Below are 16,110 nucleotides of genomic sequence, written 5' to 3'. Positions count from 1 at the left end.
GCAGAAGGCCTAAAAGAGTTATTAATTGCAATTGTGAAGATGTCCAAATATCTTATTGACACCCCTTATAAATTTTTGTAAGCATTGAGTTGCAGTGCATTCACCAATTCTAACGTACTCTCCCACACAATTGGCAGATGATTCATATGTCAGTATACAAATAGTTGTAGTTACTTTTGCATTGGTGAGAAACCCATTCTACAAGCAACATCATGCCTCATTTGGAAATACTCATTATGATTAGTAAAAGCGTTGACAATTCGAATGAAAAATTGTCGCTACATTCAGAACCTACGTCGGAATTGAGTTTTTGTGTATAACGAATTTTTTGAAAAGCAAGGTTAAGTTCCTTCATTACAATTTACAATTAATGAAACTCCATATAATATGAGATATTATCTTGTGGATGATATTTATCTTGATTGAACCACATTTGTCAATATCATACCAATGTCACAAGATCCTAGAAGAAAATTATTTACAAAATATTAAGAAGCAATGAGAAAGTATTTGTAACGAGCATTTGGTGTGCTCAAATCTTGATTCGTAATTATGTGGTCTATTGCGTGCCTGAAACATGGATACAACGAATGATATAATGTTGGTGTGCATTATATTGCATAATATGATTATTGCTGACGAATGAGATACATTTAGGTAATGTCATACTCGCAAACAACACATAGTATGCATATAGGAGGAATTCATCAACAACCTTAGACACACTTGATGGAACATACTTGCAAACATTATAATCGCAATAATAATAAATTTATTTTTTTAACATTAATGTGGTGTATTTTTTATTATCAAATTTATGTATTTTTTTATTTGTTTAACATTTAATCATAAATAAAAATTAAATTTATGTTTATTTTTCTATTTTTTAATATTTATAAAAAAAATGCCTTACATGTTTTATTAATTTAATTTAATTTAATAAATATTTAAATAAAAAATGAAAGACATCTTCAATTTTCTACGTGATACTACTACCAAAAAATTATATAAGATCTCAATTTGTGATCTTTTATCATTATTCGTGTTTTAGTTTTGCATCTTTGAGGCGTTTTCGACCCTCTCCGACCATGGGAGCCTGCTTTTCCGCCACCAAAGTAAGCGGCTCGAACGGCAATGGCGTCAACGTCAACAAAAAGCGCAGGGGGACCACGAAGAAGCCGAAATCAGAGACGGCGAAGGCGAATCCCCAACGGCACAAGGCGGCAAGTTCGCGCCACGTGCCGTGCGGGAAGCGCACCGATTTCGGTTACAAGAAGGATTTCAATCAGCGTTACTCGCTCGGAAAATTGCTCGGACACGGCCAATTTGGTTACACTTACGTTGGAATTGACAAAGCCAATGGCGATCGCGTCGCCGTTAAGAGGCTTGAGAAGAGTAAGGTATTTATTTCCGTCAATGCCATCGGCGTTCGTTTTGGTCCTTAATCTTATAATGTTTTCAATTCATCGTGTTTTGTTTGTAATTTTAGGAATTATTAATTAGTTGTGCTTTAAATTTGGTGGCAGATGGTTCTGCCTATTGCCGTTGAGGATGTTAAGCGAGAGGTCAAGATATTGAAAGCACTTACCGGCCATGAGAATGTGGTTCAGTTCTATAATGCTTTTGAAGATGATTCTTATGTGTTCATAGTTATGGAGTAGGTTGCTTCTTTTTTGTGTTTGTGTTGCTCTGATTTTTATCTTTGGGAGCTCAATTCTATCAAATTTTGGTTTATTTACTTTCTGTGTATTTATATGTGTTTCTTAGGTTGTGCGAGGGTGGAGAACTGCTAGATCGGATATTGGCCAAGTAAGCATTGTTTGATTTTGGATGTGATTGCTATTTTTGGAGTAAATCACAACATTTTAGTTGAACGGAATTGTGTGTTTGGTTTATTGTTTGCACGCATTCCAATTCAATTGAATGGAAAAAGTTGTGAGAGGAAGGATTGAGTTGAAAGTTCCTTTGAGGGTTTCTAACTGAAATCCTAACACACTATTAGTCCCTGAGATTGAAAGATTTGGTTACTAGAGTCCTTTGCGTTATACATTTTTAACTACAGTCCTGACTTTGCTTAAGCCTTAATGTTACAAAATATTATTCAGTTTAGTCATTAATGCTAGTGAAATATAGGATCAAGGGGGTGTATTCAATTAAGATTTCAAAAGATTTTAAAAGATTTTTTTTCTATAAATAAGTCTTTAGGTATTCAATCAAGATTTTTAAATAATAAAAATGAGTCTTATGGTATTCAATCAAGACTATAAGATTTTTTAAGGAATTCAATAAAAATAGTTGGTATTCAATTAAGATTTTTTACAACTTAAAAAAAGTCCTCTAGTATTCAAAAGTAAACAAATTTCAATGGATTCTTTTTTAGGATGAATTTTAATGGATTTTATGAGACTTTTTAGTAGAAAATACACATAAAATAATCCCACCCAAACCCTTGAGATTTCATGAGACTTTCTTACTTTATTTTCCTACAAATTGACATGCTTTTCTTTTCCCATCATACATAATCCCTTGTCTCTTTGTTGAAAGCGATTGACATTTATAATTTTTTTTACTCTTTCAACCAATGGATAACATGCCTTGGAACATGTGATATGAGAGATGTTCTCAATTTTTTGTATTTGCAATTTGGTCATCTTAACGTGCTTATACATATAAATGAGCTTGAATATATATGAACATGAGAAATATATAGTTAATGAATGTGAGAAGTTGATTTGTTATGTTGGGGAACATTGCGGTATATAGTTTTTATAAAATTAACATGATTGATGATTGAAAGGGAATGAGCCTATTGTGCTTGTAAATATGCTGGGAAAAATTGATTTGTTATGTAACAAGTTTAGTGTTCTTTGTATAAGATGAGTTTTATTTAAAGTGTTAAGCGAAAAAAATTTATGGATCTTTATCAATAATTTTGAATATTTCTTAAAATTCCATGATACCCTTTCAAATCTTATATATTTATATTTTATAAATTTATTAAAATTCAAATTACAAAATCTTAATCATAAAAGTCTTTTAAAAAAATCTTAAAAGTCATTATACTCTTACAAAGTCGTTTAAATTTCACAAGATTTTTTTTACGTCAAAATAGTCTTTTAAATTCCAATTGAATCCAATCCAATCCTCCCCCTAAAGCTAATTAAACATTTTATTAAGTTGGGGACCATAACGAAAGTTTTGTAAAGTCAGGGACTAGTGACTAACCCTTAAAGGGCTCAAGGACTAGAGTGGAGGTTTACTCATTATGGTTATGTGTCAGAATTTCTATGTTGAAATTGCAGAACTAGGGTCAATGATTTTTGGTACTATTCTATGTTTATGTGTTTGGCAGAAAGCTGTTTTTGTGTACAGAACTCAGTGGCGGACCTACATGTGAGTGAGGGTGTGCACTTGCACCCCCTCATTTTTTAAAATTCATTAAATTTGTAAACAAAATCTTATATTTTTATATTATATTTTATCTATATTTATATAAGTGAACCCACTGATTTTATTTTTTATAATTTGCACCCACTGACTTAGGGTCTTGGTTCCGCCACTGCCCGAACTTATTTCCTCTTTGCTTTAATCAGGAAGGACGGTCGTTATACTGAAAAAGACTCAGCGGTGGTTGTAAGGCAGATGCTCAAGGTTGCAGCTGAGTGTCATTTACATGGTTTGGTACACCGGGATATGAAACCAGAGGTATGATCAAGCACATTTGCATATCTGCCAAATTTGTGTGAACTGAGATCTATACTACTAGATGCTATATAATAGATTAATGTTTTTACCTATTCTTGCAGAATTTTCTTTTTAAATCAATCAAAGAAGATTCACCTTTAAAGGCCACAGATTTTGGTTTGTCAGATTTCATAAAACCTGGTGAGGGAAAGTCTTGATTTTCATGCTCAATTTCTTTATTTTTCTTTTCTTCCATTTTTTGTTGCAGGCTTGTTCTATTTCTTTGGTTGAGTTATCAAGCATGCTCTTGTAATTTTATTTGAGATTTATTTTTCTCTATCTGAAAAAAAATGCAGGAAAAAAGTTTCATGATATTGTTGGCAGTGCTTACTATGTTGCACCTGAAGTGTTAAAACGCAAGTCAGGTCCTCAATCAGATGTGTGGAGTATTGGTGTTATTACATACATATTGTTGTGTGGAAGACGCCCATTTTGGGATAAGACTGAGGATGGTATCTTCAAGGAGGTACAGTACTTTATTGTGTAATTTTCTGATTTTCTATTTTATGTGGTATTCGTTATCTATTCTTGTATCTTAATGACATGATAAGTCTATGACCTTTACTTTAATTCTCCACTTGATTTTGAGTTATTACTAAGGAATTTGCTTTAATTATTTTTGTTGTTGTGTATAATTTATGATCTGATCTGATATATGCAGGTCTTACGTAAGAAGCCTGATTTTCATCGGAAACCATGGCCAACTATTAGTAATGCCGCAAAAGATTTTTTGAAAAGATTACTAGTAAAGGATCCTCGGGCGAGATTAACTGCGGCTCAAGGTTTATGTATGTATCTTGTTTTCTTACATTTGGAAACCTGTTTATTATGTTATTTGAGCCTTTAAGTGATATTTGGCTGTTAATAAAAATAGTAATGATGATGATAATAATAACAATGATGATGAATTGATGATGTTGATAATAATATTAAATAATAATAATAATAATTTTAGGTTGTTGTCATCGAATCAAATTTAGGCTTGTGCTATATAGAACCTAAATTTTAGGCATTGAATTTATTGAATTCAACATACATCCTTGTTTAAATGCTAAATTCATTGTTAGAACTTAGAATATTTTTAACTTTGTATTTAATGCAATTATATAAAGTTTTAATGATACCTAATATTGAAGTCATAGACAATGCTATTGTCTAATTACCCCTCATTCTGTAGTTCTATAATGTGAGTACATTTAAAATTTTGCTTTTAACCTTTTCTTGCTGAGATCAATTTGTCTTTTAATGGCAAGTAATTACTCAATTATTTGTAATAATTTAAGTTATACTTATTGTCTTCTTTTTTTCTTATATGTAATCAAAAGTGCTTTTATGTGTAATTGTGTTGCATTATGTTGAACTGTTTTGATTAAACCTAATATTTCAGCACATCCATGGGTTAGAGAAGGAGGTGAAGCATTGGAGATTCCTATTGATATATCTGTCCTCAGCAACATGCGGCAGTTTGTGAAATATAGTCGAATGAAACAATTTGCACTGAGGGTAAGAGAAATTAATTCTAGCCTTTTCAGTTTAGAAGGCATGGAACCTGTTTGATGTCCAGCTTTTTTTATAATTGATTACTGTTGGAATATATGGAAATATCTTGCCGTATCCCTATTTTATCCTTTAGAATTAATTTCCCTATTTCTTCTTTATCTTATCATGATTTCCCCCTAATTGGCTAGGATTATGATTTACTAATTAAGGTTATTGCTAGAATACAAGTTTTATGAACATATCAAACATATATAATTTCAACAATTACCCTTCAGACATTGGCTAGCACACTTAATGAAGAAGAGTTGGCTGATATAAAAGATCAATTTGATGCTATAGATGTGGACAAAAATGGTTCTATTAGCCTGGAAGAGATGAGACAGGTAGCATTTAATTTACTGGCTTTGTGACTAACTTAAATCTATATACATCGCTTACTTATTGGTATTTAGCAAATTATTCCCTTATATATCATTTCCCTACTTTAGTCTAAAGGGAAGATTTTGTGCAGGCTCTTGCCAAAGATCTTCCTTGGAAATTGAAAGAATCACGTGTACTAGAGATATTGCAAGCGGTTAGTATGTTTGATCTTTTTACAAAAAACACACATTGTTTTGTTTGCTGGTTCTCAGTCTATATTCAATGTCTAAATTTTGTTAGGCATGAAATTTGGTGATTGATAATATTACTTTACTTCTATGACAATTTATGTGGTCTCCCAAAATCACTCTTTTCCTCTAATGTTGCTTTGTTCTACTTTTTGGCTTGCAAAAATAATCTCGAGTATTTGCAGATAGACAGCAACACTGATGGCCTAGTGGATTTCCGGGAGTTTGTAGCGGCTACATTACACGTGCATCAACTGGAGGAAGACTCTGACAAGTGGCAGCAACTGTCACAGGCTGCTTTTGAGAAATTTGACATAGATAAAGATGGCTATATTACTACGGAAGAACTTAGAATGGTTGGTCTCACATCATTTGTCAAGCTCTAAACATTCTATGAAAAATTTTCTAAAAGAATTGAAATTGTTGTCTTCTAGTTTACTTACCTAAATTTGCATCCGTAAGTTTACTATTTAGGGCGACAGTTGTAAGTGCCTTGCTAGAAGATCTGCTTCTCAGTTTGAGCTGTGAATATCTGTAAAAATAAAAGTTAAAAATAATTTACATACATAGTTGCTGCAGCTAATTTTCCTTTTTGGCTTTTCAGCATACATGCTTGAGAGGCTCCGTTGATCCTTTGCTAGAGGAAGCTGATATTGACAAAGATGGAAAAATAAGCCTACCAGAGTTTCGTAGACTCCTAAGAACTGCAAGCATGAGTTCTAAAAATGTTTCAAGCCCATCTGTTCATCGGCGGCGGAGATTCTAGATTAGAGGTGCTTCAGAGGCTGAGATAAGTTTGGAGATACGAGTGGTGGAGTTCCTCTATAAGTATCTTATTGTGTGATTGTGCTGAGTCTCTTAAGACTATCTTCTATTATGCAGATTTTAGCCACTCATCCATGCTGACAATCTATGAAACTCAAAACTCCAGTTTTTGACTGTGGTAATCCCCTGCACGGGGATTATGTCCTCAATGTCACGAGGACTACATCAAGAGGTGTTTGGTAGAGTTTATGTAGACCCTGCATGGACTGGTTTCAGGTATATTGCAGTTTCAGCAGTATCATTTATGTGTCGGGGTTTTCTTGGTTGTGCCATGCAAGTAATGTGTAACTACAAATTAAATCTTCTAGCCAAAAATGAAAAAAAAAAAAACGAACATAAATGAACATGAAATGAAATACGTGGATCAAATTCTGTTCTCACTATTTTTCCATCTCATTCTTATTTCCCTGCAGAAAAAGCAATTGCACCCTGCTGTTCTTAGTAGATACTAATGAATTGTTTGCATAAACTTGGTTTACTAGTTTGAGTCTGAAATGTATTTATATTTATTTATATATAGTTCTCTTTGAAGAGTGGGGGACATGGCAACTATGTGATTGTGGATTGATGACTTAAGGGAGCGGTTGATGGCTTTGATGATTTGCATTGGAGGTCACTCGTGGGTATGTGCTCTTGCTGAGAATGATATGATAGGTTTTTATTTGTAATAGCAATTGAAGCGAGAAGTGGCTAGGACGAATGATGCATTTTTCATGCATCAAGGCTTTCTTATTATGGAAAATTCATTTCTGAAAAGTATAGGAGTATGCATTAAGGAACATGAGTTTTCTCACGAAATTGAATAACAGGAGCGTCACATAAAAAACATTATTAGACTTTTAGTATAATTAATAAATCCCAAAAACCATCATGACGAGTCTCTGCATATACTTGTGTTTATTTTTAACTAGTCCAAATAATGTGATTGTGCACTAGCACTACAAGAGTTTATATGATGCCTTTATTGTCTAAGCCAATTCTTTTATGTTGTCAGGAGAGGAACTGTAGCATTGATAATTTTGCTTTAGAAATGACAAAACCTATTGTCAAATGATACTCATGCGTAGTCCTTTGCTTTCTTTTTCTTTTGTTCTCTTCATGTACCAGAAAAAAAATATGATACTCATGCGTAAGAACTGCTATGAGTATGCATATAAAGTGAACCGATTTTAAAAGCAACGGAAAGCTGAATTCTCGACAGGAATGAATTAAATTTGTAGTACTAAACGCAAACAAAAAAGTCTTAAACCAGTTGAGTCGTTGACAAATGAATTTATAGTATTTTTATAAAATCAAAATTTTTAATAGCTAAGAGTTAAAATGTTACCGCAGAGTATCTGAAGCCATAATTTATCATACATTTTATCTTACAACTGTACTAATTTATTTCACACGTATAATTGTTTGCATGACAGGCAATTTTATATATATATATATAAAAGCAACATCCCATACGACACTTGTTGCTTAAGAATGAATCAAACTCTTAATTTTCCGCATAATAACGATCCCAACACAGCCAATGTTAAGCACCAAATAGAAGTATCCCAACAAGCAACTAACGAGCTTCCCCGTACCTGTGCTGCAACATAATATGTAGAGTTGAAAATGGTCAAAATACTGTATCAATTCCTTTGCAATTTCTTTGTTTCAGGAAGACACTAACAAATATTGTAATTGTAAATGAGGATAATGGCTTGATAGTGATGTTGCTAACATGCTCTATTTCCTTCTCCTTTTCTTCTCCAAAAATAAACCCAACGGAAAAATAAGTGGTGACTTAATAATTTCATAATTGTGTTTGATTTTTTAAGATGTTTTTAAATTTTAAATTTGTCTTTTTTCACTTTTTTATAAATCATTTCTAGAGTTCCATAAATTTTTACAAACGACATATTGCATGTTTTTGTTGATATTTATTTTGCAAGCTTTACTTTGCTAATTATGTAGTTAATATGTAGCTAATTTTTTAAATATATTTCTTGACTAAAACATGATAGCAAAGATTAATAAAAATATTTACAATTAAACATAATTCTTGTTTTAATTTCTGCGGTTATTTTAATTTAGATTATAGAATTATTATACTATCTAATTATAATACATTTGTTCTTTCCTCAGTCTTTATAAGTTTTTTATTTAATACGCTCTCCATCCGTTGTAAATACTACAGTCTACAGATCAAGAAATAAGATTAACATTTGAATTTGTATTTATATTAAAATCACTTTTTAATTTGTAAAAATTCCCTTTTACTTATGAACTATAATTATTATCGGCGCATTAAATATTTAAAAAAATATATGAATAAAAATGTTCACGAAAGACAACATAGTAAATTCATCTAATTGGACACAGTGGATGCAAGACTCTCATTTACACATAATAAAAATAAGGGAGTGTTTAGTTTGACTATTTTTTTTTTCTTTTTATTGAAAATAGAAAATAGTGATGAAAATGTGTTTGATTGGATTTTTGAAAATATTTTTAATAAAAATATTTTTTTAAACGATTCAAAAACTGGAAACAATAAAATCTCATTTTTAATGTTTTCAGTTGAAATTAGAAACCTAATTTTGAATAAAATGAAAACACAGTGGTAAGGAATTTAATTTTAAACAAATATAAAAATAAATTTTCTTTTAAAAACACATTTTCAGTATTCTTATTTCTTGAAAGTGAAAAACAAGAAATCAAACTAAACATATTTTTAAAATTCTAATCTTTTAAAAATAAAAATAATTTTCAAAAAATAAAAATAAAAATGCAAACCAAACACACCCTAATTTATTTATTCCATCTCTTCCTGTATAAAGTGTCCAGCGACACTCTGCTATCTTACTCAAGAAAAAAAAAACAGTATCAAAATATTTGGAATTAAATTATTTTTATAATTTTCACGATAAAACAATAAACTGCTTCTGCAATTTGTTTCAAGGGAACGGGAATAATTACAACTACAAGCTAATGCTATGACAAGAACACGTTGAAGGAGACGAGGAGAGGAGGGTTCTTCCAAGTTGCAAGGAGCGAAGAATAGAATGAAGATAGTGAGTTACAACGTGAACGGTCTGAGACAGCGCATAGCGCAGTTCGGGTCTCTCCGGAACCTGCTAAATTCATTCGACGCCGACATCATTTGTTTTCAGGTGCTTTCCCAATTCATCGTTTTTTCGTTTTATTCTCAATTTCTCATTTTATTCACCACTGTTTTTCCTTCAGGAGACGAAACTGCGGAGGCAGGAAGTCACAGCGGATTTGGTCATGGCTGACGGATACGAATCGTTCTTTTCATGCACCCGCACCTCCCAGAAGGGCCGAACCGGCTATTCCGGTAACCCACCCCTCTCTTTCATCAACTAAATGGAATATAAACAAATTAAATGCCCAATCTAGTTAGTTTCCTTCATCTTGTTTCCTGAGGATATTGCTTTTGTTCTAGATATTAGACTTTGTTTATCATTTGACCTTGAAAACTCTAAAGAGGACTGTTAACGACAAGCTCTTTAGCACATTCCCTCTAAGGGTCTCTTTATTAATGGTTAAAATTTATTAGAAATTACGAAATATGAGTGAGACTCGTTAAATAAGAACTGGGATGCAGTTTCTATTAAATTTTTATCAATAATAATAAAATAAAAAAGACATATACCAGGGAGATTTACAACAACTCACGCACCTGCTCAACTAATTGAACTAGACTCCCTTAGTAAAAAAGATTTAATTACTCATTTGATCTCAATAAATATACAATCTTTATCTTTTAGTTTGTATGGGGCTACACCTATTAACAACTAATTTTATTTCCTACACATTTTTTTAACTAGTTTTAGTCTCTTCGCATACATTTCTTAATTCGTTTTAGTCCCTATAATTCTAGACGGCAAGAACTAAAATGGATTAAAAAGTGTAAATGAAGGAACTAAAACAAGTAGATTTTAGCCGTAAGAATTGAATGTAAAGATTGTAAAGTTAGAAGGACCAAAAGAGTAATTAAATCATTAACAAACATGTTTAAAATAGTGTGTTAGAGTGTCTCATTCATGCTTCTTAGGCAATAAATTGTGTTGACTGTGCAGGTGTCATTACATTTTGTCGTGTAAAGTCTGCATTTTCGAGTAATGAAGTGGTGTTGCCGCTGGCAGCAGAGGAAGGGTTTACTGGTCTTTTGGGAAACTCTCAAACTAGCAACGACAAATTGCCATTCTTGATGGAAGATCTTGAGGAATTTTCAAAAGATGAGCTTCTAAGTCTTGATAGTGAGGGGCGCTGCATAATCACAGATCACACTCACTTTGGTGAGTATTCTCTGTATATGCCTTTTATTTAGTAGAAGAGAGGAGGGGGGGGGGGGGGGGGGGGGGGGGGAGATTTTTGAAAGTTGGCTCCCTTGTTTACCAAGTTCCATTCTCCAGGTGTTCTGTGAAGGGGTGTACATGAGTGTGACTAGAAAGAATGATGTATATATTTTTAAGGCATTAATCTAATCATCTTCATTATTTTTTTTCTTTTTGAAAAAGAAGGAATTTATAGTTGTTTTGACACAGTTGTGTACTTGTGTTTGAATTTGTGTAGTTCTTTTCAATTTGTATGGGCCCCGAGCTGGAGGTGATGACACAGAAAGGATTCAGTTTAAACAAAAATTTTACAGGATATTACAGGTATTTGAAATGTTTATATGTTAATAGAATCAGTGAATGATGACTAAATCCAAAAGTCATTGCTTTGCAGAATTTTTTCCATGCTTCAAACGGTGGCTTTTGTTCTTATTTGGATTTTGGTAGTATTTTCTGCTTCAATTGTGTGTTATTGGATAAATAATTATAAGACAACTAGACAAGTTGATAATTCGGAGCTAGAGTTTAAGATTCTCTGAACTTGTTAATGTTGATTATGTTTGAAAAGTTTGAATTGGTTCATCCAATTGTATCATTGCTAAGAAAATTGTGACCTGAAAACTGCTTGTCCGTCTCAATATGTTTAGAGGTCGTGAGTTCGAATCTCCCCACTAACATTCTAGCAAAAACTAACATTGGCTGATAAAAAAAAACTTTTTAATAAATGGGACATGAATATCATAGTTTGTGTACAGTGCTCATTTTTTTTTACTCTGTTTTCTTGTATAGAGCTGAAAATTTTCTTTTTTCTTTTGTTTTCTGTTTGATTGATGTTGATAGTCTCTTTAATAGAAAAGATGGGAGTCTCTCCTGCATCAAGGAAGGAGAATATTTGTTGTTGGTGATCTCAATATTGCACCATTTGCAATTGATCGATGTGATGCCGGACCTGATTTTGAAAATAACGAGTGAGCTTACAGCCAGAATTCTATGAAGTATTTTTAATGTCTAATCTAATATGCTGATAATTATCTTAACTTTTTTGCCTGAATTCATGTGTAGGTTTAGAAAATGGTTCAAATCAATGTTAATTGAAAATGGGGGTCGATTTTCTGATGTCTTCAGAGCAAAACATCCTGATAGGTAAGGATCTTGGAGTTACCAGTTTTGTTAAATATCAGATATTGATTGGAAATTTAATTCCTGATTTTGATACCTGATGAACATTGCCTTGCCAGAAAATGGAGATTGGAGAATCTTTTAATTCTATCTTTTTTATAAATCTTTTTATCTTGTCATCTTTTTTTTTCCAGGTATAATAGCTTTCATCTTTATAGTTTATATGGGATTATGTTGCTTTCAAATTGAAGTCACCTTTTCAACTTTCCAAATTCGGATTATGAAAATGTTTTGTTTGAATGTAATGAACTATATATCTACTTTAAATCTTATTTTTAGTCTGTATGTCAGATACATTTCTCTGTGCGTGAACTATATACCTCCATATTTTCCCTTCTTGTTTCTTCTAATTTTACATTTTGTTTTCCATATTTTGTGGTCACACCTTCAATATGATCAGTATTAATCTTGTTAATTTGTATTTGTATATTTTGAGATTGTATGCAGAAGGGAAGCATACACCTGTTGGTCACAAAATACAGGTGCTGAAGTATTTAACTTTGGGAGTAGAATTGACCATATTCTATTTGCTGGTTCATGCTTACATGAATTGGATGACCTGCAATGCCATAGTTTTATAAGATGCCATGTCAAGGAATGTGATATTCTGACACAGTATAAACGGTGTAAGCCAGAAAGCACACTGAGGTAAGATACAAGCATTGTATGGGGAATCCTAAGCTATTTTGTCTTTGACACTAAACGGTTATTTTTTTAATGTAAATTTTAGATACTCAGTGATACTGTAACATGCCCTATGTTTTGGATTACTTCATTTTACATTGCACATGAAATTTGCAAAAACCGTATGCCTACTTTCAGAAATTGTTTTTTTTTTCTCACTACTAGTGTGGTTCTTCACCACTACTGTGTCAAATGGTTCAATGCTGCATGTCTTCCTCGAGGTTAAGAATGTAGGTTTTAACTGAATTCCTGATTTGCTCAGTGCCCATAGGTGGAAGGGAGGGCATAGCGTTAAACTGGAAGGATCTGATCATGCTCCAGTTTTAATGTCTTTACATGAAATTCCTGATGTCTCTCTGCACAGTACTCCTTCCTTATCTGCTAGATATGTTCCCATGGTTCACGGCATACAGCAAACTCTAGGTACAAAACATTGTTTCTTCATTGGATGAGATTCTCTGTTCATGAGGTTATTGTTAATGTGTATTTGTTTCTGAACCTTTTCTTGCAGTGTCAGTGTTGATGAAAAGACAAGTTTCTGAACTAATGAAATCATGTGAGATGGCACAAGAAGACATTGCAATGGATGGTACTTGTGAGAGAGAAGAACCAGTGAACAGAGCTGGTTCATCCACAAGAAGTCCAAATGAATGTCATTTTCCTCCAAGCCAGGATTTTGAAGTTAGTAGCATTTTGAAACCAAACAAACTTTCTGGAGGTTCTTCTCAGGAGTCTGTTTCTAAATCAGGAAGTGAAAATAAAAAATCAACAACCAGGCAATGTAACAGATCCAACAAAAAAGCTAGAAATGGTCAATGGTCCCAGCTCTCACTTCGGTCATTTTTTCAGAAAAGTACAAATCTTGACAAAGGTAGTTCCATAAAAGAAGTAGTCAATGACTCATGTACTGATTACTCAAATAATAATCAGGCAGAACCCTCTCAACCAAGCCCTCGTTTACAGGAAATTCCAACAGTATGTGCTCATAATGGCAGTCCCAAGCAATATGAGTTGGATACTGATACATGTGATCCGGATTTAGCTGGACCAAATGGTAGTTCCACAAAAGAAGAAAAAAGTAATGTGGCTTCACTAGAGTGGCAACGAATAAAACAGTTGATGCAGAACAGTATACCTATTTGCAAGGGCCATAAGGAACCTTGTATTGCTCGGGTGGTGAAGAAACAAGGACCTAATTTTGGCCGCAGATTCTATGTTTGTGCCCGTGCTGAGGTAATCTGTTTCCATTGAGTGGTTTTGGGCATTGTGCTTCTAAGTAACTTTAAAATTATTCTTCTGCACTACACTATAGTTTTATGAGGACTCATCCATCTGCCCATCAAAGGAATTTAGTCCCTCATTAAAATTAGAGCAATGTTGATCTCTAGTTTTGTAAGCTTGTCAAACTCAAGAGTTTCTATAAGTTCATTGAGGGTTGGTAAGCTTGATTCGTAAACTCACGAGTTTACCACTATACGGCAATTCAGTTGTAGGTGCTAAATTGATAGTCTTTCTTTTGAGGATCAAAGTAAGGTTTGTCTTGTAAGAACTACCAAACTTGCACCATATATTGGAACACCGAAGAAAAGTAATAAGGAGCATGTGTTTTAAGGTTGGGATTGGGTTTTGTAAGCTATCTTACTAGAGCTTGTCATGCATCTGCATGAGTTATTATAGGTTATAGCCACTACTTCTGATAGGTTAGATCGTATTCTGTTTTACATCTTGTCTTCCTTTGGTCTGTCGTTTTGGAATTCATGCATCACTCGCCTTATGCAGAATGTTAACGTGTTTTTCCACTTACAGGGCCCTGCATCTAATCCGGAAGCAAACTGCGGTTACTTCAAATGGGCTTCTTCAAAGTCTAGGAATAAATAATGGGAGAGAATGACATTTTAATCAAAGAATGATTAATTTGCCCTCCTCATCCAAGTTTCTTTCATAATGACAATATGGAGCTGAAATACCAGTTTTGAATGGTTATTAGCATTACTAACTTCCCCAAAGGAGCTGGCCTCTCATAGTCTTTACCCACCCTTTTGACAAATATCCTTGTAGCTTCCTGCTACAATTATGAATTTTTTTGTTTGGCACATTCAGTTGTTGCCATCATATATGTAAAAGAGGAGTGCTAGCAACACACAATTTTTTATTGGTCAACGTTTATTAAAAATTATAAAATGGTGAGTGAGGTTTATTAAATAAGTGGAACCCTCATAATTTTATGATTTTCAACAAATTTTGACAGTAAAAAGTGTGTTAAAAGGTGTGCTAACATTTCTCTATGTAAAATAGTAGGCATGTTTCTCCATAGAGGAGAATAATTAAAGTGTAAACTTAAACGAATTGGATAAAAAGTTAGTCCTGCTGTCACTGTTCCTTCTCAGCATGTTTGGTCTGAGATGTGCTCCAACAAGTGAGGGTTGTACTTAGTGTGAGATTAAGTTCCCTTTTCCCCATATTTTCTTTTGGCTAAGAGCTTAAATACCTTTAAAGGGAAAATAGCCATTTGAAGTGTCAGAATTTTGTTAATTATGTGGGTCTGCATGATTATGCATAGATGGTAAAGGCCACATGAAGAAAGCTGTCACATTATTACCGTGCTACACACTGCCTTTTATGTGGTTTAATTTCGTTTTTTGTTGCTACCAATGTTATCTCACTTTGTCTTTAGCATGATTTTCTGAAAGGACTGGGTTTTTTTTTTCTTTTTCTCTTTTTTTGTGAATCCCAGTCCGGTTTACTGATAAATTTTATTTTTTAAAAAAAACTGATTATTGGGTAAAACAGCGTATATATATAACTATAAACCATATTATTGATAATGATAACAATAATGTATTAATGAGTAGTTTTTATTAATCAATTTTTTTATATTTTTTATATACAAATTGCTGTGAGCATAACGTTGGTAAGGATGAGTAGATTTATAACTTTTAAAGGAGAAAATAAATTAATTAATTAAAAAAATTGTCGAGCTCGTTATCGGGCAAATATTAGGATTTTGTTGATACGAAAATTATATATACTGGATATCTTATTTGAATAATAGGCGTGAATTCGATCTCTGACTGAAGTTTGTATTTTCAAAATATTTATGCCAATATAAAATCTTGCATTTACAAACTTTTTAAACGGGACCGATATTTGTACCACCATTAATACTCTTCCAACCCTTTATTTTTATTTTTTTGGCATAACTAGCGGGTGTAATTAAGTATCCAATCACTTGT

The 16,110-nt window shown here is 32.8% G+C and overlaps 2 protein-coding genes across 7 annotated transcripts; both read left to right on the top strand.

Moving 5' to 3' along the window:
* Positions 1 to 1,034: 1,034 nt before the first annotated feature.
* LOC100781666 (calcium-dependent protein kinase 28) lies at positions 1,035 to 7,852 on the top strand. Of its 6 annotated transcripts, none has more exons than XM_003519821.5 (14): positions 1,035 to 1,400; positions 1,527 to 1,657; positions 1,768 to 1,809; positions 3,594 to 3,705; positions 3,807 to 3,885; positions 4,041 to 4,210; positions 4,406 to 4,532; positions 5,132 to 5,247; positions 5,520 to 5,627; positions 5,756 to 5,818; positions 6,038 to 6,208; positions 6,457 to 6,893; positions 7,198 to 7,300; positions 7,672 to 7,852. In XM_003519821.5, the coding sequence occupies exons 1-12, from the start codon at positions 1,089 to 1,091 to the stop codon at positions 6,616 to 6,618; spliced, it is 1,593 nt and encodes a 530-aa protein (XP_003519869.1). In that variant the 5' UTR covers positions 1,035 to 1,088; the 3' UTR covers positions 6,619 to 6,893; positions 7,198 to 7,300; positions 7,672 to 7,852. The 6 variants fall into 6 exon arrangements, with proteins under 6 accessions (XP_003519869.1, XP_006574676.1, XP_014620519.1 ...); XM_006574613.4 differs by lacking the exon at positions 7,672 to 7,852 and having other exon boundaries at positions 6,457 to 6,625; positions 6,735 to 6,893; positions 7,198 to 7,548; XM_014765033.3 differs by lacking the exon at positions 7,672 to 7,852 and having other exon boundaries at positions 6,457 to 6,642; positions 6,735 to 6,893; positions 7,198 to 7,548.
* On the top strand, positions 6,859 to 15,525 carry LOC100781120 (DNA-(apurinic or apyrimidinic site) endonuclease 2). Its single transcript, XM_026124743.2, has 12 exons — positions 6,859 to 6,893; positions 7,198 to 7,300; positions 9,616 to 9,826; positions 9,900 to 10,011; positions 10,757 to 10,975; positions 11,253 to 11,338; positions 11,867 to 11,982; positions 12,077 to 12,157; positions 12,641 to 12,841; positions 13,140 to 13,300; positions 13,389 to 14,110; positions 14,684 to 15,525. Exons 3-12 carry the CDS (start codon positions 9,719 to 9,721, stop codon positions 14,753 to 14,755), a joined length of 1,878 nt encoding a protein of 625 aa, XP_025980528.1. The 5' UTR covers positions 6,859 to 6,893; positions 7,198 to 7,300; positions 9,616 to 9,718; the 3' UTR covers positions 14,756 to 15,525.
* Positions 15,526 to 16,110: the final 585 nt, after the last annotated feature.

Source organism: Glycine max, chromosome 2, assembly GCF_000004515.6.
Source record: "Glycine max cultivar Williams 82 chromosome 2, Glycine_max_v4.0, whole genome shotgun sequence".
Taxonomy (NCBI): Eukaryota; Viridiplantae; Streptophyta; class Magnoliopsida; order Fabales; family Fabaceae; genus Glycine; species Glycine max.
This window is presented reverse-complemented; position numbering and strand designations above follow the sequence as displayed.